Genomic DNA, 24,745 nt, shown 5'->3' with positions numbered 1-24,745 from the left:
AGGCCCTTGAAAGTAGACTTTGGGCTTTATGCACAGCTCTACTACTTCCTGAAATAAGCCAGCTCATTTATTTCCTGTCTTACATTATTGGACCAACTGATTAATCCAGGTGTGCCTGACCATTGTTGTGAGGTCAGACACACCTGGATTAATCAATTGGTCCAATAATGTAAGACAGGAAATAAATGAGCTGGCTTATTTCAGGAAGTAGTGGAGCTGTGCATAAAGTCCGCAGATAATAAAAGCAGTATTTTTTTTTTTTTTAATTCATGGAATCAACAATCAAAATATTTTCATGCATTGTGTACATAGAAAATTGGCCAAACTGACATGGATAGCATTGCCTGTTGGGCAGAGACCTACATCAAGACAAAAAAAAAGCATAAGGACCCATTTTGAGAAAGAAACCACACTGCCAATGTTCTACAAGTACAGTTTATTACCACATAAACAGTACAGATATTTACATCATAATTTGTCTAAATATATTTAAATATAGTTTGTTTTCTTTGTGGGTTTTGACAAAGGCACTCAACAATGCGTGTAACATGGGTTTTGAACAAGGAACAGTCATTAGGTGGGTTTTTGTGCAAAATCTTTTAAGTATAGTACATGGTACATGTGTCACAAACATGCACACTTGCTAAAGGACGCAAAATATATCTCTGGAGAATTTAACCACACTCTCATATGTACTCGGGACAAAAATAAACACCTCCTTCACAGGATTGTCATTTGGCAGTTTTAACTTTTGGACCTCAATATGCACCTGGCTGTTCAGCAGGTCAGTCAAGTAATTTGGCAGTTTCAACACATGGAGTATAGAAATATACACAACTACAGCACTAGCACACAGTCAGCTCAGCCTCTCGAGGGCTTGAAGAACACTGCTGTGGAATAAGCCTGTCTGCCCGCTGCTCTCCTGAGTAACCAGAACCCGTCCATCGGGTCGAAGTCGGTGGACGAGGACAAGCTCTCCTTGAAGCAGACTGAGCTCCGAGTCTGTCTGGGCTAAATGTGTTGTGGTCACTCTGTGTCTGAAAAAAGAAAAAGAAAAAAATAAAGCCTGATGTTTTTGTCCAGTCCATGAAATCAGTGACATTTCTTTAAGTCTACCTCATCAGTTTGATAATCAATCACTGCTCTTTGTTTTCAAGGGCAAACACAGCAATCCAGCATACCTGCTCGGACTGAACTGAGCTGATACCGCCGATAGCGACGGCTGTGACGGTAGCGTTTTTTGTGGGTTGGAATTAAGGTCTGAAATGACAGTTTCAAGGCCTTTTCTGAGGATAGGAGCTTTTCCTTCTTTGAGGATGATTCCTGGTCCATCTCTTCCCAGGGTGAGCGATGGTGCCCAGACTTCTAATGGGGGGGGGCCTGGTCGGCAGTTGGAGGGGACCTGACTTCCTGAGGACCAGGAGGAGGTCCGAGGCCTCGGAGGAGGGGAGTCGTCTTCTGTGAGGAACCGCACTGACTTGGCAGGCTAGAAAAGTAAAACAGTTACTGTGAGGCACAACAGTCATCAAAGGGAGAGTTCGAGTTTAGGCACAACGCAATCACATACGCAAGAGAAAGAATGAGTATGGCGTTACCTTATCTGTATTGTTCTTGAATGAGTCAGGTCTGACCAGAATTGAGTGAGGCCCATTGCCAGGTTGTCTGTGAAACTGAGACGTTACTTCCCGTGAAGCAGTGAAGTCCCTGTCCTTCAGGAGTGCGGCAGCAGAGGGTGCTGCTGGCTCAGTCATCCAGCCCAGTGGTCTGCCAGAGTTGGGCAGGATGCTGCTGTGTTTCTTCCTCTGCATGGCAGGTGAGTAGCCAGACGCCTGGACTTGTGCAAAGTGCTGTGAGTTGGACGGGACGTTCACAGTGGACGTGTAAGAGAAATGGTTTGAGCCTGGGGGGAAAAAAAATTCAAAGACATTCTTTAAGAATCAGTTGAAATCTTGAATTGAATCAAGATATTTAAAGGGATAGTTCAATATTTTGGCAAATTAGCCCACTGCCATAATCGCTATAGTCATAGCAGTAGTTACCTTTATTTGTCGGTGTAAGTTATTTTTAGAACGGTGGAGCGGAGCGGCAGGCTGCTCAGAGCTACGCTATGGAGGCTCATGGAATTTCTTGGTTTCCCTCATCAAACTCATAAAATACACAATCCAACAACTCCAAAACGCTGTCGTGGACAAGTTGTGACCTGCAGATTCACCACGCTATGAGATAATAACAGAACGTTACGAGACAGAGTTGTTTTGGAGGTAAATTCATGCAAAGCCGCTGATGCGCGTTGTGTTCAGGGACAGTTTTTCAGCAAGCAGTCTCTGTATTTACCCCTAAAACGGCTCAGTTTCGTAACATTCTGTTATTATCTCATAGCATGGTGAATGTGCAACTCACAACTTGTCCTTGACAGCGTTTTGGAGTTGTTGGATTGTGTATTTGATGAGTTTGATGAGGGAAACCAAGAAATCCCATTAGCCTCCATTGGGTAGCTCTGAGCAGCTCTGCCGCTCCGCTCCGCTGCTCTAAAAATAACTTACACCGGCATTTAAAGATAACGAACCTACTGCTATGACTATAGCGATTATGGCAATGGGCCAATTTGCCAAAAATGTTGAACTATCCCTTGTCAAGACAATTGTGGTTGTTTGGCACTCACTTCTATGAGGGTTAAAAATACGCCTCACAGTGTCCCAACCTTGTGAACCCCCATAGAAGGACGGTTTTCCAGTGCCAGCGGATGATGTGGCATGTTGTGCTCCATTTGGTACAGATGGGGCCTGTCCTGTAGAGTATATCGCTCCATCAGCATTCACCCTATCCAGAGCGAGGACCACAGCAGGATTCTTAGCAGGAGTAGGTTTCTTCCCAGCTACTGTGTTGTACTGCGAGGAAGCATTAGCTGCTTTGGTCTCCAGGAGTCTGGCCGAGGTTCTGCAGGTAGGCAGTAAGACACATTTGGAAAAACTTAAGTACCTACATTATGTTGATCACACTGTTAAAAAATAAGAGGATTTGTCTGTTACACAGTCTTATATATTCCTATTTCATGAATAACTAAATGTGTGCACAATGACATGCCATTCTGTCCACATTAAATTACTTTCTAAATCTAAATGTGATTTTGCTCCCACTCTCTGCAGTCAGGGACGACAGCCTCTCACCTGAGCACAGGCGTGATGTAGTTGCTCGGCAAAATACCCACTTTGCCCGTTCTGAGCGACAGCCCACGCAGCCATCCTTCTTTGAACTTGCCGTACACTCCCACCATCTCTCCTTTCCTCAGCTCCAGCTCCTCAGGCCGCCGTGGTTTGTAGGAGTACAGGACAGCACACCTGAGGGGTCCCAAGACGGTTTGTACACATTACTACACACACACACAGTATATCCAGATTATGCTGTCGTTACTGTGAGTGTTTCTGTCTTCTCTTTTCTGTTCTATTATATCTTGCAGCTGTGACCCTACATTATCATACCATTAATATAATGTTTAAAGCGGTGACTCACACACTGATGGAAAGCTGCTGCGTGGAGGAGGTTTTACTGTCTGTGGGGGCAGATGACATTTGGGGGTTCACCAGAGCCATAGAGATGGTGGGTGGAGTCTCACTGGTCATCTTCTTTTCTGTCTGTAATGGGACGGATTCAGAATGATCACCATTGGAAAGCACGATATATTATTTAAGAACACAATATGAAAACAACAGAAGTTGTGGCGGAGGATGTTATTTGACACAATCATGCTTAAGAATGTTAACACTCATATACTTACAGCTCACACTTAGCAGGTGAGCTATGAGATTTAGTCACTGTTATAAAGTGTTACCCACATTTTGATATGATGATGGCACTAGCTTAAAAGGGTTAGGGGTTGTGTGCAAAAATTTCAACTCATCCAACACATTTCAGATATTTAAGATATTAAAAGGTCAAAACTGTCAAACTGTTGGTGCCTCCAGGCTCTAGACATTTGGTGGACGAATGCCAAAGACGTCGGTGATCCTCTGTTTTTTCTTCTAAGGAAAAGTAAGGGATCACCAAAGTCATTAGCATTCATCCTCTGGCCAGCATGAAGATCTGCACAAAATTCAGTGTTAATCTGCCAAGTACGTGCTGCAACATTTCAGTCTCGACCAAAGTGGTAGACTGACCAGATAATGACCTACTAGATACTGCTTCATTTGCCTCATATTAACCTCATTCAACTTTGGAATATACTTTCTTTACAAAGGATCAATGCCTATCCTTTAATATCTCTTTTATCATGATGTCAGCTAAATTAAACACAATATTCCACTATTTGGTGTCTTTATGGTGCTGGTAGAGCAACCTTATGAGTAAAAGCAGTGAGCAATCTAATACAAAGGCTACAGTTCTCATCAAACCATTCACTGAGCCTTTGTATTTTTTACGGAATAAAATAATTAAATATTACTTGTGAAATATTGCATGGAAATCTTGGTGGATTTTCAACCACGGAAAATGCAGTAGAAGTAAAATTATATATAATGGCATGACAAATTTATTCTGCATTCCCCTAAGAGCTAAGAAACTGTGACAGGCTTTAAGTCAGCAGACTGTGAGTCAGGCCGGTGATTAGCAGGGAGTGACACTGAGGTGTGTCTCACAAACATTGATGGCACAGTTTGAAGCCTAAGCCCTGACTACTTCATTCCTAAACAATCTCACTTAAAAAAACATCTTTTGGAGGGATTTTTATCATCATATTTTATTTTTCTCCTCTGACCAAACCACGCACATGTTATCATTTCGTAGTGTTATCATTACAGAGAGAAGGGAATGACTGTCCCCGTGTCTATTATCTCCTCAGTGACATTCACAGATACTTGCAGCTATTTTCAGCACTACCACTCAACTACTACTTAAAGCCTGAATGCTGAAGGCCTGTGAGCCCAGGGTTGCCTCTATACTGTGTTGTTTATCCCTGGATCCTACAGCTCTCCTACCATTAAACTGCACTGCATTCACACTGTAACTCAGAAGAATACAAAGAGTCACAATGAGGATGTAGGCAGTGCTACAGTATAAGCACAGACTTTTGTCAAAGGCAGTGCTGCAAGGCATAAGTAAGAAAAGTTAACGATGCAGATAGTATTTCCTAAAGATATACCAGCGTTACGTCACACAGGAGAGTGGATGGATGAGCATTAGTATCATCTATGACCAGTAGACAGAAACAATGTTTGGTTTATATACCACTATATCTGGGGGAAAGACAAGAAAGTAGTAAACACCTTTATTAATCACTATCTATCCAAAGACAGCTCTGCCATTTATTTAAAAAACTGTTGTGTAACACAACAAGAAAAAGGCCAAACAGCTATTTTCTTTCCAGGTATTAAATTATTCAGTTCTTTCTGTTACTTTGTGTCTTCTTTCTATTCTTGGTTTGTGTTTTATCAGATACAAAGAGCTGACTTCAGTTGTGCTGCAGTCACGCAATGGCCAGGTGCAATGACCCAGCAGCGGCAGTGGCTATATTTACATGGAGAGAGGATCCCCACTCGTGCTCATGTAGTGAACACAGTCTTATTTTGTATTAACTGTTCATGTAGTCAAATCACTGGTGCCATAAGTAATCCACTATTTATAATATTGATGTTGAACATATGTTAACACAAATTGTTCCAAAATTGTATAAATAAATAAAAAAAATCATATTGATATAAATAATCGCCAGTAAAATAAGAACAAATAACAGAAGATTGAAAAAAAAACAAAAAACATAGCAGTTTAGCGACTTAGCAACTGTCCTGAATATCAAATATATTTCATCCTACTTTTTTCACAGTATAAACATTTATTCATACCGTATTCATTTTTTTGTTTCACATTATCACTACAATCAAGACTGGCAGTGCAGAGCCACCCATATGAATGGATGCTCATTATAAATGAGCAATCAGCACTGGTCTGTATGGGCCTGCAATTAAATGACATTAAATAATTAATAATCATCAACTCATAGATCTGATATTCAGTATGTCATTTGTATTCTCATGTATTCTCATGATGTTGACGATTCATTTATTTCATTTTGTACTCTGTGAATATCTGTAGATTTCCACATTATGTTTTTCAGTACAATTCAATCAATAATTAGATTTGTTAGTCATTATTGAATAAAATTCCCTAAAATTCCCTCTGCATAGCAAACGTTCTGACAGAGCTCAGATGTCTAGTCTTCAGAAAAATAAATAAATAAACAGTTTCTAATATAAGATACGTTCAGCCAGTGTTTAGTTTTTAGATCTCATCTTGTCACAAGGAAAAAAAACACTGTTGACAGTGACACAAACTGTTTCAGATGTAAATAACTTGTAGTTGTGGACACACAGTATAGCCAATGTTATTATTACTGACAGATGAACGCAGTGAAAATGTGCCAGCGTTAATTACTGCACACCCACACAGGTGTTTTCAATTACTGTGGCTAATTAGAGCTGTAGTCAGGCTGAAGTTGGCTGCAGCTCTGCTCAAAACGACACAGTGCCACACATCTCTATTAGCATTGGTCTCAGTTTGAGGCGACACTGAATCTTCTGCCAGCGCTTAACACACTGAGCATGATTGTTTGCCTCAGATTTCAGTCCCACTTGATCTCGACTCACAGTCCCGTCAAGTTAACTTCAACAAGATTCTCACACAATCAATAACCTCAGTTGTAAACCGACCAAATATCAACGCCTGGCTGCTCCCTGCACAGAGCTCATTGTTTAGATGTGTGACCAGAGAAATTACGCACTGTAGCGAGTCTTAATTTTCTGTTTCAATATGGCGTTTATATGACACGTTTTTAATGAAAAGTTAGTCATTCAACAGAAAAATTATCTGTGGTTAATAGCAACTTTTATGAGCCCATAGAGGCTGAGCACATGATTTAATTCCAAATATTGAAAGTACAAAAAATTTGGATTTTTAGTTTTTAATAGCTGTAAAGTAACAGGGATAATGTGAAGCAATAACACTTGACGTGATGTCAAGCCACAACAGTGTAGTTATGTCATGTGACATATCAATGACAGAAACTTGCATCATGCTTTTCCTCACCCTACATGTGTATTTGTCAATATTGTTGATATTTTGACTATCAATTTGTGTTTTCAAATTTATCCTTCTTAAAAACAACACTGATGAAGTGGGTAAAGGCTGAATAGATTACTCTTATAAATAACTTTTCATTCAGTTGAGATTTTGTCTTACTTACTCTTATCGATATTGATGCCATTTGTCTACACTAAAAGTTGCAACAAAGTCAGATGTTGGTGTGCACATGTCCATATGTCCACACAGGATTAGGTGAGAACACCGACATGTGCACAGTGGGGGTTTAAAAGTTTAAACAAGGTTTGCTGCATGTTCAGGATGCAACAAAGATTCAATCATTTTCATGTTTTGATAAAGCACTAATTCATTTCAAGTTTATTATGTAGTCAATTCACATTTCAATCATTGCTGATGAGAAGTGAGCTTTCTCTAACGATGCCAACTTCTTGATGCACAACTTTCTTTGTGTTGCAACTGGAGATGTTTTTGCTCTTGGCTCACGTCCACGCTAAATTTTGCAACGATGCCAATATTCATACAAATTCACACACAGTATTTCATCCACAGTTGGTGGGAAGCTTCACCTCTCTGTAAAACAGCCAAGTCAGAGGTGAGAGCTGATGGGATGCAACATAGAAAATACACGTGTGCAAAAATAGCACACACGTCGGCCGGCTTGTCAGTGGGGAGCTCAGCCTCCAGTTTGGGACGGAGCCCTCTGCTCCTTTAAAGATGGAAGTGCGTGGCTTGTCTCCTATTACTGACCCACTGATGTGAAAGTGAGTGTTACCTGCTTAGTGAAGAGGAAGGAGTTTGAAGGCAGGGGAGAGAGAGGGGTCTGTTATGTAACCATCTTCACCAGTGACTCATCATCATCAGCATGAGAGAGATAAGCAGACACACTGAGGGACTCTCCAAGCCTCCCACTCCTAACATCTATCCCTCATTTTCCTTGTCCTTCTTCCTGCCTCTTCGTTTTTTGCCTTTTCGCAGCTCGGATTTGTGTTTTCTGTTTATCTTCCCAAATCTACGCCATCTTTCTTTTCAGCATTTTTTCACCCTTTCCTCTTCCTGTCATATCTCTCCCACTTCCTGTTTTTTATCATTCGCTTAAATCTCATTCCTGCTTCTCGTAATTTTTCTTCAACGTGCATTACTGTAGATTTAGCAATTTATGCTCTGACACGTATAATTGCAGGGTAAAGCAGTGTGATTTGAACTGAATCTACAGACTGTATGGCTTCATGCCGTTTTCACAGTATTTTGTTACACTGCCTCTACAGGTAAAATAGATAACATGTTCATCTTTATGCATTACACCATTGACTGTGTTCATTCAAAGAAATAAAGAGGTCACAACTAAGTGAGTTAATATGCCTATTCATATTTCACTGCATCCTCCGGTTCAGTTTTTCTCCATAATCATCCAAACATACTTGAAAGGTTGTCGAGAGACTGAAGTTTTGTGAGTTTAGACAGGACTAGACTAGACTGGAGTTTCACTCACTATAAGTATACTGGACTACATCATCTCACAGAGAAGAGACATAATCTGGTGGATGATGATCCACGAGATGACTGGCTGGACCAAATCTATCTCTCCGAGTTGAACAAAAAAGGACACACACCCAGTTTGACTGCTATTCATCTCCGAGGGGAAACCCTGGCTTATGTCCCGGGACTCATGATTAAGGAACTTTCAAAGTTTCCGTCCACTCACCTCCAGTCCTCAGTCTTTTCATGTGCAGCCCTATTGCACATCTGTGTTGTCTTAATGAGAACCACTTAATCATGTAGCAGCCAACACAAGGGCGACGCCTCTTTCATTCATTCCATAAGCTTAGTGTCATGGTTCCCTCCCTGTACCCCTAAGGACAACTTGATCCCTTGGTGACTCAAATCAAAAAACATCTATTATCTCACCGAAAACTGTTGTGCCTTTTGCCAACCACATGTTTTATGTTAGAACAAACCACAGCAAACAAAGCAACGCCAAACACAGTTCAGCTCAAATATAATGAAAGAGGAAGTCAGTAAAGGGGTTAAAACTAAAAAGGCTTTAACACATCAGTACACCATGCATTAGGATAGGTATGTCTGCACGTGACTCGCCTGTAACAGGTGTCTGTGCGTAGGTTCAGAGTGGCGTCTGCTTCGATGGGAGTTCACACGGGAGGGGTGAGACTGGCCCGGGGCAGCAGAGTGCACAGAGGAGCGCTGTGGCTGACCCTGGCGGTTGAAGGTGGCGATGGTGCCGATGTTGGCCGGCTCTCCTTTGATCGTCTTATAAAAGCTGCTGCTGGCTGCGGGCTGTGTCCGCTGGCTGGAGAGGGGCAAAGCATTGATCATGGGTGTCTTTGCGGGGACTTTAGGGACTCCGTAATGGGTGGTCCTATTGGAAGCGTCAGTGGCCTTGTCTTTGCCTTCGCTCCCAGTCCGATGGTGAAATTCTGCTGAGTCACTCACCCTCCGACTCTTTCCCTCTAGCAGTTTGGCAGCCACAGAGTTTGGCTGGAAGAGACACATACGTAAAGAGAAACCACAGTGAAGATCAGGATAAATCCTAACACAGAAAATAGCCAGTTCCCAGTCAAGAAAATCCTCTCCAACACGCTCCTACCTGCTGCTAGCGCCTGTCAACCTCTGCTCTTGCTGATCAGCGAAAATGGTTGCCTAAATACACCCACTTATCACTACTCCACTCACCCCTACAACTTGTTGGACAGGCAGGCAGGGAAGCAGGCAGACAGGAGGATAAGCACCAGCCAGCAAGCCAGGAAGAGTTGACTGGTGCTGAGAGAGGAGCTGCACAGACAGGCAAGCAGAAAGACAGGCATGGCAGGGTTAATGCTTTCACTCCCCACAGTGATGTGCTGTTATGCCACCCAAGCAGAGAAAGCATTACTGTGTCTTCACGCCTGGCTGCACGACACGAGGAGAGGCAGGCTCAAAAAGGAGAGGGAAGAGGAGCAAAGTAGAGGAGGAAAGAATAGAGTACAGAGGTAGAAAAAGATGAAGAGCAGCGCTGAGGCGGGGCTCCGAGAGAAGACACAGACATGGGCGAGCAGGGGATGAAAGGAGGCGTAAGAGGAGGAGAAAACTAATAATAGGAGGGGAAATATTTTGGGGGGGAAAACTATAGCAAAACAGATGACAAGTCAGGGAAGTGAGCAAGAAGTGAATGAGGCATCACATTAACCCCACTACAGGAACACATGCAATTTCCCTCAGCATGGATGAAGTTAATTCCTAGAGGCAGAAGTACAGAGGAAAACAAATGACAGCCAGATAGCTAAGCAAGCTCCGCAAACCTGAGTAAGCCACATAGTCACAGACTAATGAGCAGCTGCAGACACAGCAGGGCTTCATGGATTAGCTCTCTGTCTCAGCACTTTGCAGTGTAGGAGTGACATTTATGGATGAATCAAAGATTTGAATGAAAATCAAGGTAGTGCCCTGGCTGGCAGTGACCTGGAATTAATGACACCCAGCAATGACATCTATGGTTCCATTCATTACAAAAGTCCCACTTCAAGAACAAAGTGCCAAACGGCAAGTGTCAGCCACGATCATAATGAAAAGGCCACGATCCACATTCAAACAACAATGAAGGATAGGAAGGGATAAAGAGGGAACTCACCTCTGTAAACTGCTGAGGGCAGAGTCCAACTCTGTCCCCTAGTTTGGCTTCAATCCAGTGTTCATCCACCCGTCTGATGAGAGTGAGGATGTCCCCCTGTTAAACCAGAAACAAGTAGCGGACACACAGAGAGAACTCAACTTAGCAGAAAGTGGTGAAAAAGGTGAGAGGTAGAGAAACAATGGAGGGAAAATAAAAAAAAGCCTGCCAGGTGGTTATGGCAGAGTGTGCTCGCCCTGCAGACTGAGCACTCAGCTAAGAAACTCTCCGAGCCCTGCGTTTCTCCCGCAGCATGTGACACATCAACTCTCTTTGTGTCTGCAGGCCCAGTCCTTTCTGCAGCCAGCCTTGCTCTAAAAACCATTTGACCATCTGCATTAAAAAAAAAGGCGAGCTGAAGTGTACTTTAATGGAGAGCACACAAGTGCTGGAGCCCTTATATAACTTCCTTAGAAATCCTTCAGGCTAAGTAGAAACTGCAATAGAGGTCTGAGCCTCCAGCTCCTGGAGTCTCTCAAAACAGTCAAAAGAACAAAAAGCAATCACCATTATGTGTTAGTACTAGTGGGAACTTCCTGTGCATAATACATAATCAGAAACCACTACAAGTTCATGTCCAAAAAAAACATGCCGGGTTGTTATTGAATGAGTTCTCACATCTCTAGCTCTAGGAGCAGAATGAAGATAATTTGCTGAGCTGACAAGGAAACCAAGCACTAAAAAAGACATAGAAATGTCCTAAAATGCATCTAAAGTGATGAATGTATTCTCCACGATTATACTTTGTATATAGGCCAAAGTGATGTCTTTATATAGCTCAAGTGCTTGGACCAGGAAGGCAGCCAGGAAATGATATTATGATAGAGGAGAGGAGTCAAGTAAACTTTAGAATTCCTGAAACTGCAACAGCAGACAGCCAGATAGGGTTAGTAACTTTAGCAGTGGCAATTCATCATAATTAATTGATAATGAATATACTTCTGGTGATAGCTTGGTATTTTTTTTTATCTGTACGAGTGAAATTATCTATCACATGAAATTTTAGCTCTAGCAGCAGCTTTGACTGTCAGCCAGTTTCCCCAGGAAATAGGTGGTTAGCCACTTAGCTCCTGTTGCATCTTTCTCAAGATCAGCTGATGTAAACAATAGTAGGCCATATCTTATTTTCCCCCAATGATTCATATACTATTATTCCTTGAAAGTTATAAATGTATTCATATTCTTTGTGCTTAACTTAGGTGCCAACTAAAGAGTAGAAAGCCATGCTAGTCAATTCAAAAGTGTACACATGATCTGACTGAGCTCAGTGAAAATAAGCTTCTCCTGCTGCATTAAGTCAGTTGTTTGAGAGTCAAACCTTGAGGAAGCTGAGACAATATTTACTGTCCTCCAGATTCATTTCTTCTGGATTAAAGTTGTACAGCGCCCTGCAGAGAGCCGGCGGCTGGGAGTGCTGAAGGGGCTGCAGCTGAGGTATCTGGCTGACGGCCTGCATTGCGCTGGCAGTGACAGACACACCGCTACTGTCACAGGCATTTCCTTGGTGCCAGTTTTCATCCACCTTGTGTTTCGAGGCGATACTGTTACCAGGCATTAGGACCAGCTCTCCTGACGCATCGCCTCCTCGATTGTTTCTCATTGAAGATCTGACAGCAAGCTGAGAAACAGACAAAAATCACACTTCAGCCACTGCATGTTCAGTGAAATGGTGAATTTAATTTGGCTGAAGATAAAGAAATCTGTCTCTTTTGTGTTTCTGGGACGTAAATTCCCTTTAATATTGTGTTGCCAATACTCTTCTTTTTTTCCCTTTAACATTAACTGTGGTAAATTGTGAGCAAGTGTTGCAGAAGTTAACACGAGAGAAAACAGGCCCCAAAGAGTCTAAACACATGTCTGTTCTCAGTCAGCACTGGTTGCAGTCAGGTGTGACAGTCAGTGTGTCACATTCAGTTCAGTAAACTGTTAATTTCTTCAGGGGATTCAGTAGAAAAAGAGAAGAGTCTGCATGTTCAGCTCTTATCTACACATATAGATATGCCTAAGAGAGCATGCATCCTTTTTCCACTTTAAGATGATATCAAGTATTGACTCAGGCTTTACTGTAAGTCTTTTTTTTTTAGTTCCACTTTTTCAGTGAGATTGTGTGAAACAGCACAAGAACACTAAATTATTTTCAATAAAGAGTAATAAAGAAATCTCACAACTTTTCACAAATTGATTGTCTTTAAATGAATTTAGATTTTCAGTCTCAGATGGTGAATGACTTAGCTGCTCTCTGGCTTTTTCAAAGTCTTGCATAACACGACTGTTAGTGATCTGAATTCTGTGAAATATTATCATACAACTTTTGTGATCACTGCCCGTCAAGATTAGACTAATCATAACATATCAATGTGCACTTCATTTCACACTTAAAGGATACCATCTCACATGTAGCTATAATTTTCTTTGTTGTAAATATGCTATATTTTGTGACCTGCACAAACATTTATATATTATATTCATATAGGTTCACTGAATGATACCAAGAGAAGGATGATGATAATTAACTTGAATGGAAAATAATTAGGTAAATTATTCTACATATCTCTAAGTAAATGTTAAGATGAAGTCACTAAAATCAACAGTTTTGATATGTAGCCTCAGTGAGAAGATGACAGTCGAACTAATTATACCTCATTATGTAACAGTTAGCTCCATCAAAGTAATTCAATTGGACAAGAGGCATTCACAGAGAGCTGCTATAATAGTTACATCAGCCTGTATTACTCTGCTTTACAGGTACTCTATTGATCCTTATTCAGTGTTCAAGTGACGGTTGTTATCCATCTCAGATTGTAACAAATTAAGATTGAAAAAAAAAATTGCAGAAATAACATTTGAATTAAATTGTGTCTGCTCATCAGGAGAGGATGAAGGGAAGGGAAGTAGCCTGGATACATCAGCGCACACCTAATGTAACATGCAGCTGCTGAACTGTTTGTGTTCACAAAGCCAAATAAATGATGAAGGAACCAAGTGAAGTATATGAATATTACTATAGACTGATACGGTGCTTGCAACTGTTGTGTGAAGTCAATATTGCACTCGAGCTCGAGGTCATGACTTTGTAATGAATATCAGCAACATCACCCCCTCTCTGTAATATTGCTTAATTATTTTGACTTGCAGTTATCACTATCTCCCCCTCATGAATTTGACTGAGATGTTTTTGAACTGTGAATGAACTCAAACTGCTTAATAACGAGAAAGCTTTCTCAGGGCTCCGAACAGTTTATCAAAAGAGGCAAAGAGAAATCAGCTCTCATCACCTCAGAGAATAAAACATCAGAATAAAATAAATTCTGAGTGAGGATTGACTGACGGTGAAGCACCATCATGATCCTCAGATCTCTGTTGAAACCAGGTCATGATGTCACGTTGTGATGCACAGACCTCTTTTTAAATGGTGTTTTTGAAAATGCACCAACAAAGACTTAACCCTCTCTATTTTGAAAATCTGGATCCATGTTAAATTGATCTATGATCTACTGGAGAAGTTTTCTGACAACAATAGCTGGAAAAGCTGGAAAAGGAGCGACAACAAAGAAGTGACTGTCTTTCCTCTTGTCAGTGACATAAACATTGATTTCTGTGCCATATATTTTGCACCTGTCCTTCATTAGTCAACTGTTGTCTTAAATTGACGCACTACTCTCCTTCTTTCATTGAGATGATTTAAAATAATTATTTTAATAGTAGTTTATTCTCACGCTGACTGTCCTGTGCAGTGGTTGTTTGAAGTTAAAGCAGGGCTCTCCTCACTAGGCTCCTGTTCCTGAGGAAAAGATTTTGGATGTCCTATATTCTCTCTGATGTGAGAAGCAATTTACACTCTGACTGACTCTGAGTACATGTGGAAAATAATGATTGAAAACACGGTGGCAGGTTTGAGGTGACCCCATCACCTTATGACCCAGGGAGGACACGGGCCACGCACTTTCTTACTCACTTTTTTTAATAGGTCAGGTGACTTTGTGTCACCTAGTCTCATGGGGTTAAGTGAAAGATTGGTTGAAAAGATAACCCCACTAAGTGTGGGGAACAACCAGTGGTGAGTAAGAAATTCAGATGAGACATCCCTCCTATTATTCAAAATGTAAAAGATGAAATCAATGAGACATCACAGGTGAGGACGAAGTTGCCCAATATACCATGACGATAGACCACCAGAGATATACCCCGGCTGGCTTCATCTCCAACCATGCGTGGGGGAGCCGTCTTAAAAAAGAATGAGCAGGTTTGCTTTATGACGATTCTGCGTTGTTTTTTTTAGCATCAATCTGATGAGGTGCTTTGATTTGCTTTAGTTTCCTAGATAATTTGTGTGGTCATATCAGCCAAAACAGTTTCTCAACTGATTTCCCAGTATTACTTTTGAGAAATGTATAATTATGTTGTATACACGACATGGTATTTTATCCATACTCCACAGCCCTACCAGACCACGCCCGATAAAAGTCAATGTGGGTCAATCACATACAACAACAACAACAAAAAATTGTTTGGCATCGTAAAATTGTCTTGTTTGTTATGGTATTTCATCAGTGAACAGAACGTATTAATATTTTGTCTTAGTGAGGACATCCTTTGGTTTGGTGCAGTGTGTTGATTTTCTATGATGTTCTTACACCTTTTCACAACAGCAAAACTTTAAATAAGGTTATGATTATCAATACATTTTGTAATACACCCTAAGAGCTTACTACCCCATTTAAGCACTTGTAGCCTATACCTTTGAGGCAGGGCCCAGTCATATTAGTTCTCACAGATATGCAGGGGACTAGGCCGGGGTTGTGCACTGACCTCACTGTGCCCTTGTGTCTCTCTGTGTTGACTGTCCTGTTGCTGTTGACCCTCCTTGACTGTCAAGCCGCCCCGGGACAAGGGCGCTGCATAGCGGCTTGGGTGTCTGATGCTGCTGGGCCCCCCGGAGCCCTGGAGCCCCTCCAGGATTTGCACTAGCAGGAGGTTTGCAGGAAGCTCCTCCACCGTCCTGGCAGAGACAGGGGCACAACACAGTGGACAGAGCAGCTGGGAGTGGGCTGTCTTCTGCCTCTGCAGGCAGGGCACACAGAAAGTGTGCTGGCAGGGCAGGACCTTGGCTGACACATCCAGCTGCTCCAAACACAGAGGACACTCCAGCAGCGACTTCAGAGACAGCTCCTCCATTTTAAAAGGGCCCCCCTCTCTCTGTGGCTACGGCCTCTGGAGCATCTGAAACACCGTCATCCGCCACACTGAGAGCCAGAGAAAACAATGACAAGCTAATTCAGTGACAGATGTTAAAGTCGGTGAGAAAGCGTTAAACATTAGGCTAATTACCGACCAAAGCTCTGCCTAACAGGTTTCTAAAGCATTAAAGTGATTTCTTCACTGATTTCCATGTTATGAGTTCGCTTAGATAAGACTTCGTAGTAAACACTGCGCTGTTTGCTAACAGGTGTCATGTCAGCTCACCTGGCTGCACAGGTAAGACGGCAACAGGAAATTATCTTATCGTACAACCCCAAACTCTTCCCACATTAATGTCACATGTCTCTGTCAACACTCAGTTTAGAGACGTTTTTATACTCACACATGGTCCTGTTGCCGCTCACTGTGATTGTACTCCATTAACACCGATTAACAAGTGCGTAACTTCTTCCTCGCCGCTTTCGCCATGACGCAGTGAGGACAAGACGGCGCGAGGCAGGCAGGACGGGACGGGACAGGCGCACGAGACACACAACTTCACCCGTCCCGATAGGAATGACGACACGAGACTGAGCTACCTGTAGAAATCACTCACAGCGGAATCATAGGTGACTAAGTCTCCAGCACAGCCCGGCTAATTCATTAGCAGCTGTATCGGATTTCAGTGTCATATGCGACTGAAGTTAACCCTTAACAGCTGATTGCTGCTGGTTTGACATCATTATTTTTAATAACGGGAGGATTTCACAATGAATAATTCACTTAGCCTAAGTAAAAATGAACACGAAAGGACTTTTAAGGCAAATGCTGCAGTAGTTTTTAAACAATTTATCAGCTTTGAATTTTTTTTTTTTAAAGCTTTGGGGGGATGTGTGCTTTATGTAGGCTAAATGCAGAAATTATTACGTTCTGTTGGTTAAAAAATGTTTAATGGGACGTGCATTTCTGAGTTTCTATATTTAGTTGACTGAGTAACCACTTTCACTGATGAAACTGTGAAAGGAGAAAAGGGGGAATTAGACGACAGCAGAGTTCAGAGCATTGTGATGTGACATGGTCTCCCTCTGGTGGTGCATTCACTGACTGGCTCTGCAGCTCCCCCCCACCCCATCACCTGCAAGTGTTAGCACAGTCCACATCAATCCTACTTAACTAATTAAAAGCTAGAATCAGTTAAACCTGATCTCTACAACAAACCCCATCTCCTCCACCTCTCTGCTCCACAAGTATGAGTACATCAGGCTTTACTGTTCATGCAAACCAGCCACAGTTATTGCAGCAGGCTTTGATGTTGGCTGTGTGCACAAGTCATAATCCATGCTTTCATCCATTTTGATTATTGTTGTTTGTATTTGATTTGCACAGCCCTAACCCCCAAATTCTCTTTCTTGCATCCCAAGGTTAAATAATTTATCCACACTGGCTATGTACCGAAAGTTCAGGACATCCGTTTGAATTTTTTAAACAAGCATGAATGTTTCATTTCTTTCTTCACGTCAGCAGAACTCGGGGAATTCTAAAAATGTACATATGGCTTTTACAGAGAGAGCGAGAGCAACAGGGGAAAAAAAGAAGAGAGAGAGATTACCCATGACTTATTTACATGTTCATATCAATGTTGATACAGGTCCTTCCTCTCAAGCCTCGCTCGCTAGGATTAATGGGTCTTGCAGGGTAAAGTTACGCCCAAACAGAACTTGATTTGAGTTTTTTTAAATTTTCTTTCTTCTTTTTCTGGATGGAAACTTAACTGCTTGATGACTGGTGTTTCCTTCTGTACAACTGATGAATCTTCTGTCATCCAAGCAAAGCTAAATGTGGCAGAGAGAATGTGGTTGTTTTGCTGGCCAAAGGAAGTTGGTGCATATGTGCGGCGTATCTTCCCCTCCCCAAACACACACAGCCCCTTGCGGTCAGTCTGGCCTCCACTTTGCAGGGCCTTGGATGTTGTACTGTAGGATGAGGGGCCACGTTTGATGGATCTGATACATAGTCTATCTGATGGAGAGGGAAGGGCCTCCCCGGGGATAGCTCTGAGCTTGGTGTGCTGTCTCTCAGAATATCATGGCTTGTCACAAGTTGCTGTATAAGGAGGAGGGCCTTCTTTCTCCAGCTTTCATGTTTTATTTAAAACGCTGTCTTGCTCAGAGAGTGCTGCTAACTCATTGAATGTGATCTGTCTCAGCGTTGCCTTTCCCTCCTTTCTCAGGTCTCATGCTCCCCCTCACGTTTGTGGCGGTGTCTGATCATTTGGCTGTGTTGTGTACCTACTTCCGAGTATATGAGGATGTGTCTCGGCAGTTTAATTTCAACAAGTTGTCGGTCAAAATGTATAATCCTCGTGCAGCAGTTTGATGAGGATTAACCGCCAATCGAACAGCACTTAAGGTGCATCTACGCCTCATAATTAACTTCTCCCTACTCCCTTTCAGGAGGAACTAATCCTCCACCCAAAACTTACTGTAGTCTAGCTACAGCAGTTCCCATGTGCTTGTAAGGTGACTCATTTCTGTTGTCTCGCTTTCTTTTCTGAAACACCCATTGACTAGTTTCAATAAAGGCCAGCTTTCTCCCACAAAGTCAACATGTGAGGTGAGGTGAGGCTGCAGGCAGAGTTTTAGCTGAGAACCAGAGGACTCCAGTCAAACTGGCTCAACCGGAACAACTGCAGGTTTCTCGTTCATACATGCTTGTGTGTGTGTAGACACCTCAGCTTTTTAGGTTAGGTGTCCACTTCTCATTGTTGGACACCCCCCCCCCCCACACACACACACACACACACATACACACACACATAAGCGGAGGCCTGCTGACAGCAGAGTGATACTTTAATGGCCCGCAGTGTGTTGTCACTCTGGCTCAGCTGACTCAGTCATGTCTGCCTGAAAGCCTGGGAATGTAATTTAGGACAAAAATGTATGCAGAGCAGCAGGCAGCCCTTCACCAGATGCTTTTTTTAACATCCATCCATAAAGCAACTTTGCGATTCTTCCACCCACAGTTTGTTCTGCCTGGTCCTCCTCTGCCGGCAGATTGAATCCTATAAATATTTCACGTTTGATAAATAAATGAAACAACCTCTTTTCTTACTTCTGGGTAGTGCACTAAGTTGTTCCCTTACCTACGTATGCAGGAGCTTATTATCGCAGCTCTGACATTGTTTCCGTCATTGCCTAAATGAGGTTTGGCTTAGGGATTTTTCATTTATTTTTCAAATGTACATCTAATGCATCCTTTAGGCTGCTAACAACACAAATGTTTTTTCAGTAGTTGGTGCTCCCGTTCAGTTTGAAGCCATTATTGAGATAGATTTCAAGATTTCCTAAAGCATTTCATGAATTAAATATTTTCATAACCCCAACTGTGTCGAACTGTCTCTGTGTTTCTTTAGGAAAACAATAAATATATCATTTTCCCCTCTTCTCGGCAGCGCGTGGGAGAAGCTGCATCGGTTTCTGCCTTTCCAGAAGATACCAGAGTGACATCGTAGCCCATCATGTCTTTAATGACCTCCTCCTATGTGCTCTCTCAGCCAGTGTTGTCCCTCCATACATTACTCACATGGGACATAGGTTATTTACAGCCTTCTTACTTCTCAGGCTGCAGGCCGTGTGCATCAGCAGTACTCTGGGTCATGTGACTTTACGCTACGCCTCACCTTTGTGCTCAGCTTTACTGAAAACACAACCTCAGGGAAGCGAGGGGCAAGACTTTTGCTTAAAGCCAGCTACGATGGAAACACCTGAGCTTTCCTATTCTGTTGATTTTTTTTTAATGGAAGAAATGATGGTGCTGAAGTCTTTTTGGTGTGCAAATGCTCCAGCAGCTGTTTGAGTTGGAGATGTGCATGAGGGAAACTAAAAATAGGACGCGCACACCTCTGAGCCAGCTGCCTCTTCACTGCCTTTGGGACTGCCTTTGCGTCTCCCCTCTCTCCTCTTTCAGTCCTCTTGCTCTCCTACTTTTCTCAGAGTAGCTGTCGTTACCCCTCTCTCACTATTTTCCTGCTTTTCTTGGTCCCCGGTTCAGACCTACAGTAATGTGTCTGGTTAGTCCTGTGCTGGCATGAAAGACCTGAAACGGGACACCGCTCCCTCTCACTCTGGTCTATTATCCAGCCTGATGGGAAACTAGAACACTGTTCAGCTCAGAGAATGTGAAGTCTCTGTCCCATTGGTCTTGGATTCAGTCATTTGAGAAGCTTGCTGAAGTTTCTGGTGATAAAAAGGATATTGATATTATGTGAGTGTGAAAAAGAACCTCCAAAAATACCAAATGTTTTTGTATTCCAAGTTGGCCGGACATCTAGCAGGGCTCGGTGCAGTTGGAGCCGAGTCTTTATACTGGTTTTATGCTTGATATTAAAACAAACAACCTTCTATCTCAAAGCAAACTTCTCATCAGACATCTGACAATGGTCAGTTTGGCATTTTTTTTCAAAATGCTGGAAAAGCTCAAACAAAACAAAAACAAAACTCAACAAATTGATCTGACAATCAGGTATTGGCCGTTTAGCTAAAGTCTGAGCTTATTCCACTGTTGTGCAAAAACGACTCCCCTGTCTCTGCCACATTGAATTGGTGGCATGAACCTTTCTACCTGACGAGAAAGTATTGCACAGTTCTGCAAGACCCTGAAGTCTTTTTGAAGCCAACCTTTTAAAATTCTTGCTTTCTGCTGCAGCCAGTGATCATTTTCACCATCAATCTATCTGCCAATTATTTTCTCTCAGTTAATTGTTACTGAATGTCACAAAATATCAAAAATGATGAGAAATTGTAACCTTTCCACTGATATATGACAAATAAAAGAAGAAAATGATCATCAAGCCAGAACAATACAATGTTGGATAATTAATTTAATAATTTGATATAAATTTTATTTTTGCCTACAAATCAACTAGGCCTATACGGATAAAGTTAAAGAAAAATCAGGGTTATGGCAAATAAACATTTATCAAACACAATACAGAAATGCAGTTTGCTAAAAGATTCAATACCCAGCTATTCTTGGAAATCACTTAACTTTATTTTTTCTCAACAAAACTATACATTTGTGACCCATTTTGAAAGATTTATGTCAGGATGAATAAATGGCTTTGGGCTGAGAGCCACAGTCTTAAAGTATTTGGAGTTGCACTAACACATAATTGGTTTTTGTCTTTTCATAAGATTTGTTGACAGTGAGAAAAATATAGAATAATGCCATCCTTATCCGTTAAGTAGAGCAGCAAATGGCTTTTGTGCTTTCATTCTGCAGCACATCAATTCAAAGGTGAAGCGGCACTAGAAACAAAAATGTTGCTCTTTTTCCATGAAGGACAAGAAACAAGCAGACCTGTATGCATGTACACAGGATATGGCCTATGAATAAGACAAGAAGTGGCCTCTATTTACCGTCCCTCAGGACTTTATGAACAGGAAAATTCTCTTTCACAAAGTAAACACAGTAACATGATTATTATGGCCTGCTGTATGTGCACGGATGATGAAAGTAATTCACATCTGAAATGACTGGCTGAGTTTCTTTCACTCATCTCCCGTGGAACAAACCCCCTCAATCATACCCTTTGATGTGCTTTTGTGTGTGTCTAATTTCCATTCAGTCGGCAGATACATGTGCCACACTGTTTGCTTGGTATCAATTTTGGAGAAAGACTTGGCACATTCAGAATAGGGTTACGCAACCCCTTCCTTTCTCTCTCTGCCTCATCATTACTCATGCACATCCATTAGAAACACATCTGTCATGCACTGCTCCATTTAAATCACTGGTCAGATAAATTGCATGTTGCATGCCGTACTGCAGTGGATCATTAAAAAAAAGAGATGGAGGGCACAAAATGTTGAATTTTGAAGGTGAAACATCAAAATACATGTCAGGCTTCACCATCCATCCAATGCTGTTCCTCAGTCAGTGGTGGATGAGGTCATGGCAGTGATGAAAAGTGTGTCAGAGGTGATGAAGGTGACGTTGAATGCCATCTAGAGGCCAGATCATGACTTGTGTTAAACTGTGGATATAATCTGTATGGTGCACACAACTGAGAAATGTCACCACTCCCTCAGAGGGGTTTATGCATTCGCTCAAGGCTCTCTCTCTCTCTCTCTCTCTCTCTCTCTCTCACACTCACACACACACACACACACACACAAACGCATTTATTTGCACAGCAGGAGTGCCACAATACTGTTATGCTCACTTTCTGTCACTGTTTGAGAGTTTTCTTTTTGTGTTTTAGCAACAATTATGCAAAGAATTCAACAACAAGACTGAAGCATGGATTTATATTTTCTCTGTGTGCATTATTTCACGATCTCGAGATCAGAGTGTGGGGTGTTCTTTATCCTCTACGTAAGACTTCTTTATCCTCTACGTAAGACTAGTTTCTATTTCCTCAAGGTGCCAGTCCTGCTTGGCCCGGTCTCTAGTCTCCTTTATCTAAAGTTAATCACACAGCAGACCTATTCCTGACTCATGGCTGGCACCCAAATTGTGTATTTATCAGACACACACACACACACACACACACACACACACACACACACACACACACACATACTAAACGTACACACCCACAGGGCGGCTCGGTATCACTGACTGCCTGCACTCTGCCCTTAACACATTCGTCTTCCCCCACTTTCACCTTGACTTTACTTTCTTGGATAGGACGTCTTCTACAACTTGGAAAACAACAACAACATCAACAACTGTCCAGATGTTGATATTTCACCCGGCAAAATGAGTCTTACAATAATGATAGACAGAGCTGTAGCACAGATTTAATCAGTGTCACTGCTAAAGCTAAGCCGTGGTTCAGCTGTGTAAGAAGCTTGTAGGTTAAAACCGCACGAGTAAGCTCTTTGATTGTGGACCGTGATAGACCGCGGGCCTTCTTCATGAGGGCGACTAATTAACAGCTCACTAATTTGGAAATCAGTCATTCTTTTGCTTCCTGAGCAGGCTGTCATTTAATACTACAATCAAAATCAAACCCAATCACACAGGCTTTTCAGCATCTGCAGGATTATTTTTGAGTTTGTTGCCATGGCAATCAAGTCCATCCCATCATGGCGTTTCCACAGTGTAATGAAGGATTAGATGGTGATGTCAGACATCTGTGTCAAATCCTTCACCAGCTCATTTCGGTCGTTTGTCATGTTCTTGGATGACAGATGACAGCCTGACACTGGCAGAGGAGGTGAATGTGCTTCAGATCCATGATTAGTTTCAAGTCCAGACCCCACTTCCTATTCCCTTCTCTTGGCTGTACAGCTTCCTGTCCCTCCCCCCTGGCCTTTGAGGTAAATACCATTTGTTTTGCAGCTTTCCTATGATGGCTGAATAATGGATCCAAGTATGTGGCTAAATGAGACTCTGAGGCCTGGGATGGGAGTAATCTCGCCTTTCTCTCTGAGCGGTGACACAGGCCAATAGAGATTAATGAGAGTGCAGGGATCTTAACACTTTCTGGAGAAAACCAGCTTCAGCTTGGCTTTGTGTTGTTTACTCTTTTGTGTACAAGCCAACGGCCACTTACTGGCCCAACATTATTGCTCTGAATTAGTATCAACACAAGTCTTTGTGTAAAATAGCAGAGTGGATGATTTTGTTGCTATAAAACAGGATTTAAGAAATATTTGGGTCATGAGTCCAAATCCCCCCGTCACATCCTCACCACACTATATCTCAGCCAGAATCAATTGGATTTTTACATTGAATTATTGCCATAAAAAAACAAAACAAAACAAAAAAACAAAGGACACAAACTCAGAGTTAGCCAGTAAGAAATAGCTAACCAGACTAAAAGTCTATGCCAGTTTGGCAGCTGAGCTAACGGGCACAGAACTGCTGTAAAGTAATGCTACATGCCAACATTGGCGATTCTTATAGCCTGGCTGTAACATTTGCCATGTTCAGCATGTTAGCTTGGTTTATTAACATAAAAATACAGTGGTGAACATTGTTATTAACCAGGTGAAGGAACACATGTGTCTGCACCGAAGGCCATGACAGTCAGTCGTCAGGTTTCACCAAGGATATCTGGACCTGATTTCATGTTAATCCATCAAATGGACGTCATTCTACAAATAATCAAACCTAAAAGTTAGACTTTTTCTAAAGTAAAAGTCAAGCTACTTTTAGCCCCATCACAAAAGTCAGTGAGATTCATTCATTGTTTGAACCTGAATCTAAACATGTCTTCAAAAAACTTTATAGTTGTCAAACCACAGTCCATAAAATTGGTCTTAACTTAGTGGACAGACGGATTGACCCATCATGTTTAAAAACCACTTGTTTACATTTTTCCTGTATGTCCTGTACGTAAATCCTTTTTTTGTCCACAGATGTTATTTTCAGTATCATTACTGTGCACTGCAAAAACTCAAACTTGTCTTTTTTCCAGTCGAAACAATCTCATTACACTTAAAATAAGACTCATCACATAAAAAGTAGCTTGTTTTTAGACACTTTTTACTTCTTTCAAGCAGATTTTCAATTGAAATAAGTAGAAAAATCTGATAGTGGAGCAAGTTTTTCTTTCTTATTACAAGCACAAAAAACTTGCTTTCACTGGCAGATTTTTCTACTTATTTCAAGTGAAAATTAGTTTGAAACAAGTGAAAATTATCTAAAAACAAGTAAATTTTTTGGTGATGAGTCTTGTTTAAAGTGGAAAGAGATTAGTTTGACTTGAAATGATACATTTTGACAAGCAATAAGACAAATATTCTTGGAAAGATTTGGGGTTTTTGCAGTGTGTTATTGATCTGGAACATGAACCGACCAGTGAAT

At 41.7% G+C, this 24,745-nt stretch overlaps 1 protein-coding gene across 5 annotated transcripts; it reads right to left on the bottom strand.

Annotated features, from left to right (window-relative positions):
- Nucleotides 1-419: 419 nt before the first annotated feature.
- sh3rf2 (SH3 domain containing ring finger 2) lies at nt 420-16,618 on the bottom strand. Of its 5 annotated transcripts, none has more exons than XM_085790047.1 (12): nt 16,332-16,605; nt 15,560-15,993; nt 12,069-12,368; nt 10,712-10,807; nt 9,778-9,876; nt 9,180-9,582; nt 3,511-3,628; nt 3,168-3,338; nt 2,663-2,937; nt 1,596-1,900; nt 1,182-1,486; nt 420-1,037 (listed from the first exon to the last, which is right to left on the bottom strand). In XM_085790047.1, the coding sequence occupies exons 2-12, from the start codon at nt 15,923-15,925 to the stop codon at nt 857-859; spliced, it is 2,619 nt and encodes an 872-aa protein (XP_085646173.1). In that variant the 5' UTR covers nt 15,926-15,993; nt 16,332-16,605; the 3' UTR covers nt 420-856. The 5 variants fall into 5 exon arrangements, with proteins under 5 accessions (XP_085646173.1, XP_085646174.1, XP_085646175.1 ...); XM_085790048.1 differs by having other exon boundaries at nt 15,560-15,970; nt 16,332-16,442; XM_085790049.1 differs by lacking the exon at nt 9,778-9,876 and having other exon boundaries at nt 16,332-16,618.
- Nucleotides 16,619-24,745: the final 8,127 nt, after the last annotated feature.

Source organism: Trachurus japonicus, chromosome 10 (assembly GCF_045865225.1).
Source record: "Trachurus japonicus isolate A0001 chromosome 10, Traja_1.0".
Taxonomy (NCBI): Eukaryota; Metazoa; Chordata; class Actinopteri; order Carangiformes; family Carangidae; genus Trachurus; species Trachurus japonicus.
The sequence above is the reverse complement of the archived record's forward strand: the minus strand, read 5'-3'. Positions and strand labels throughout refer to the sequence as shown.

Bases quoted from the DNA above. Each gene is read 5' to 3' on its own strand.
- sh3rf2 (XM_085790047.1), bottom strand. From the start codon at position 15,925: ATGGAGGAGCTGTCTCTGAAGTCGCTGCTGGAGTGTCCTCTGTGTTTG. The intron at 12,369-15,559 runs GTCAGTGCACAA...TCTGTTTCTCAG, and splicing joins AGACACAAGGGCACAGTGAG to CTTGCTGTCAGATCTTCAAT. The intron at 1,901-2,662 runs GTGAGTGCCAAA...TTTTCCCCCCAG, and splicing joins TATTTTTAACCCTCATAGAA to GCTCAAACCATTTCTCTTAC.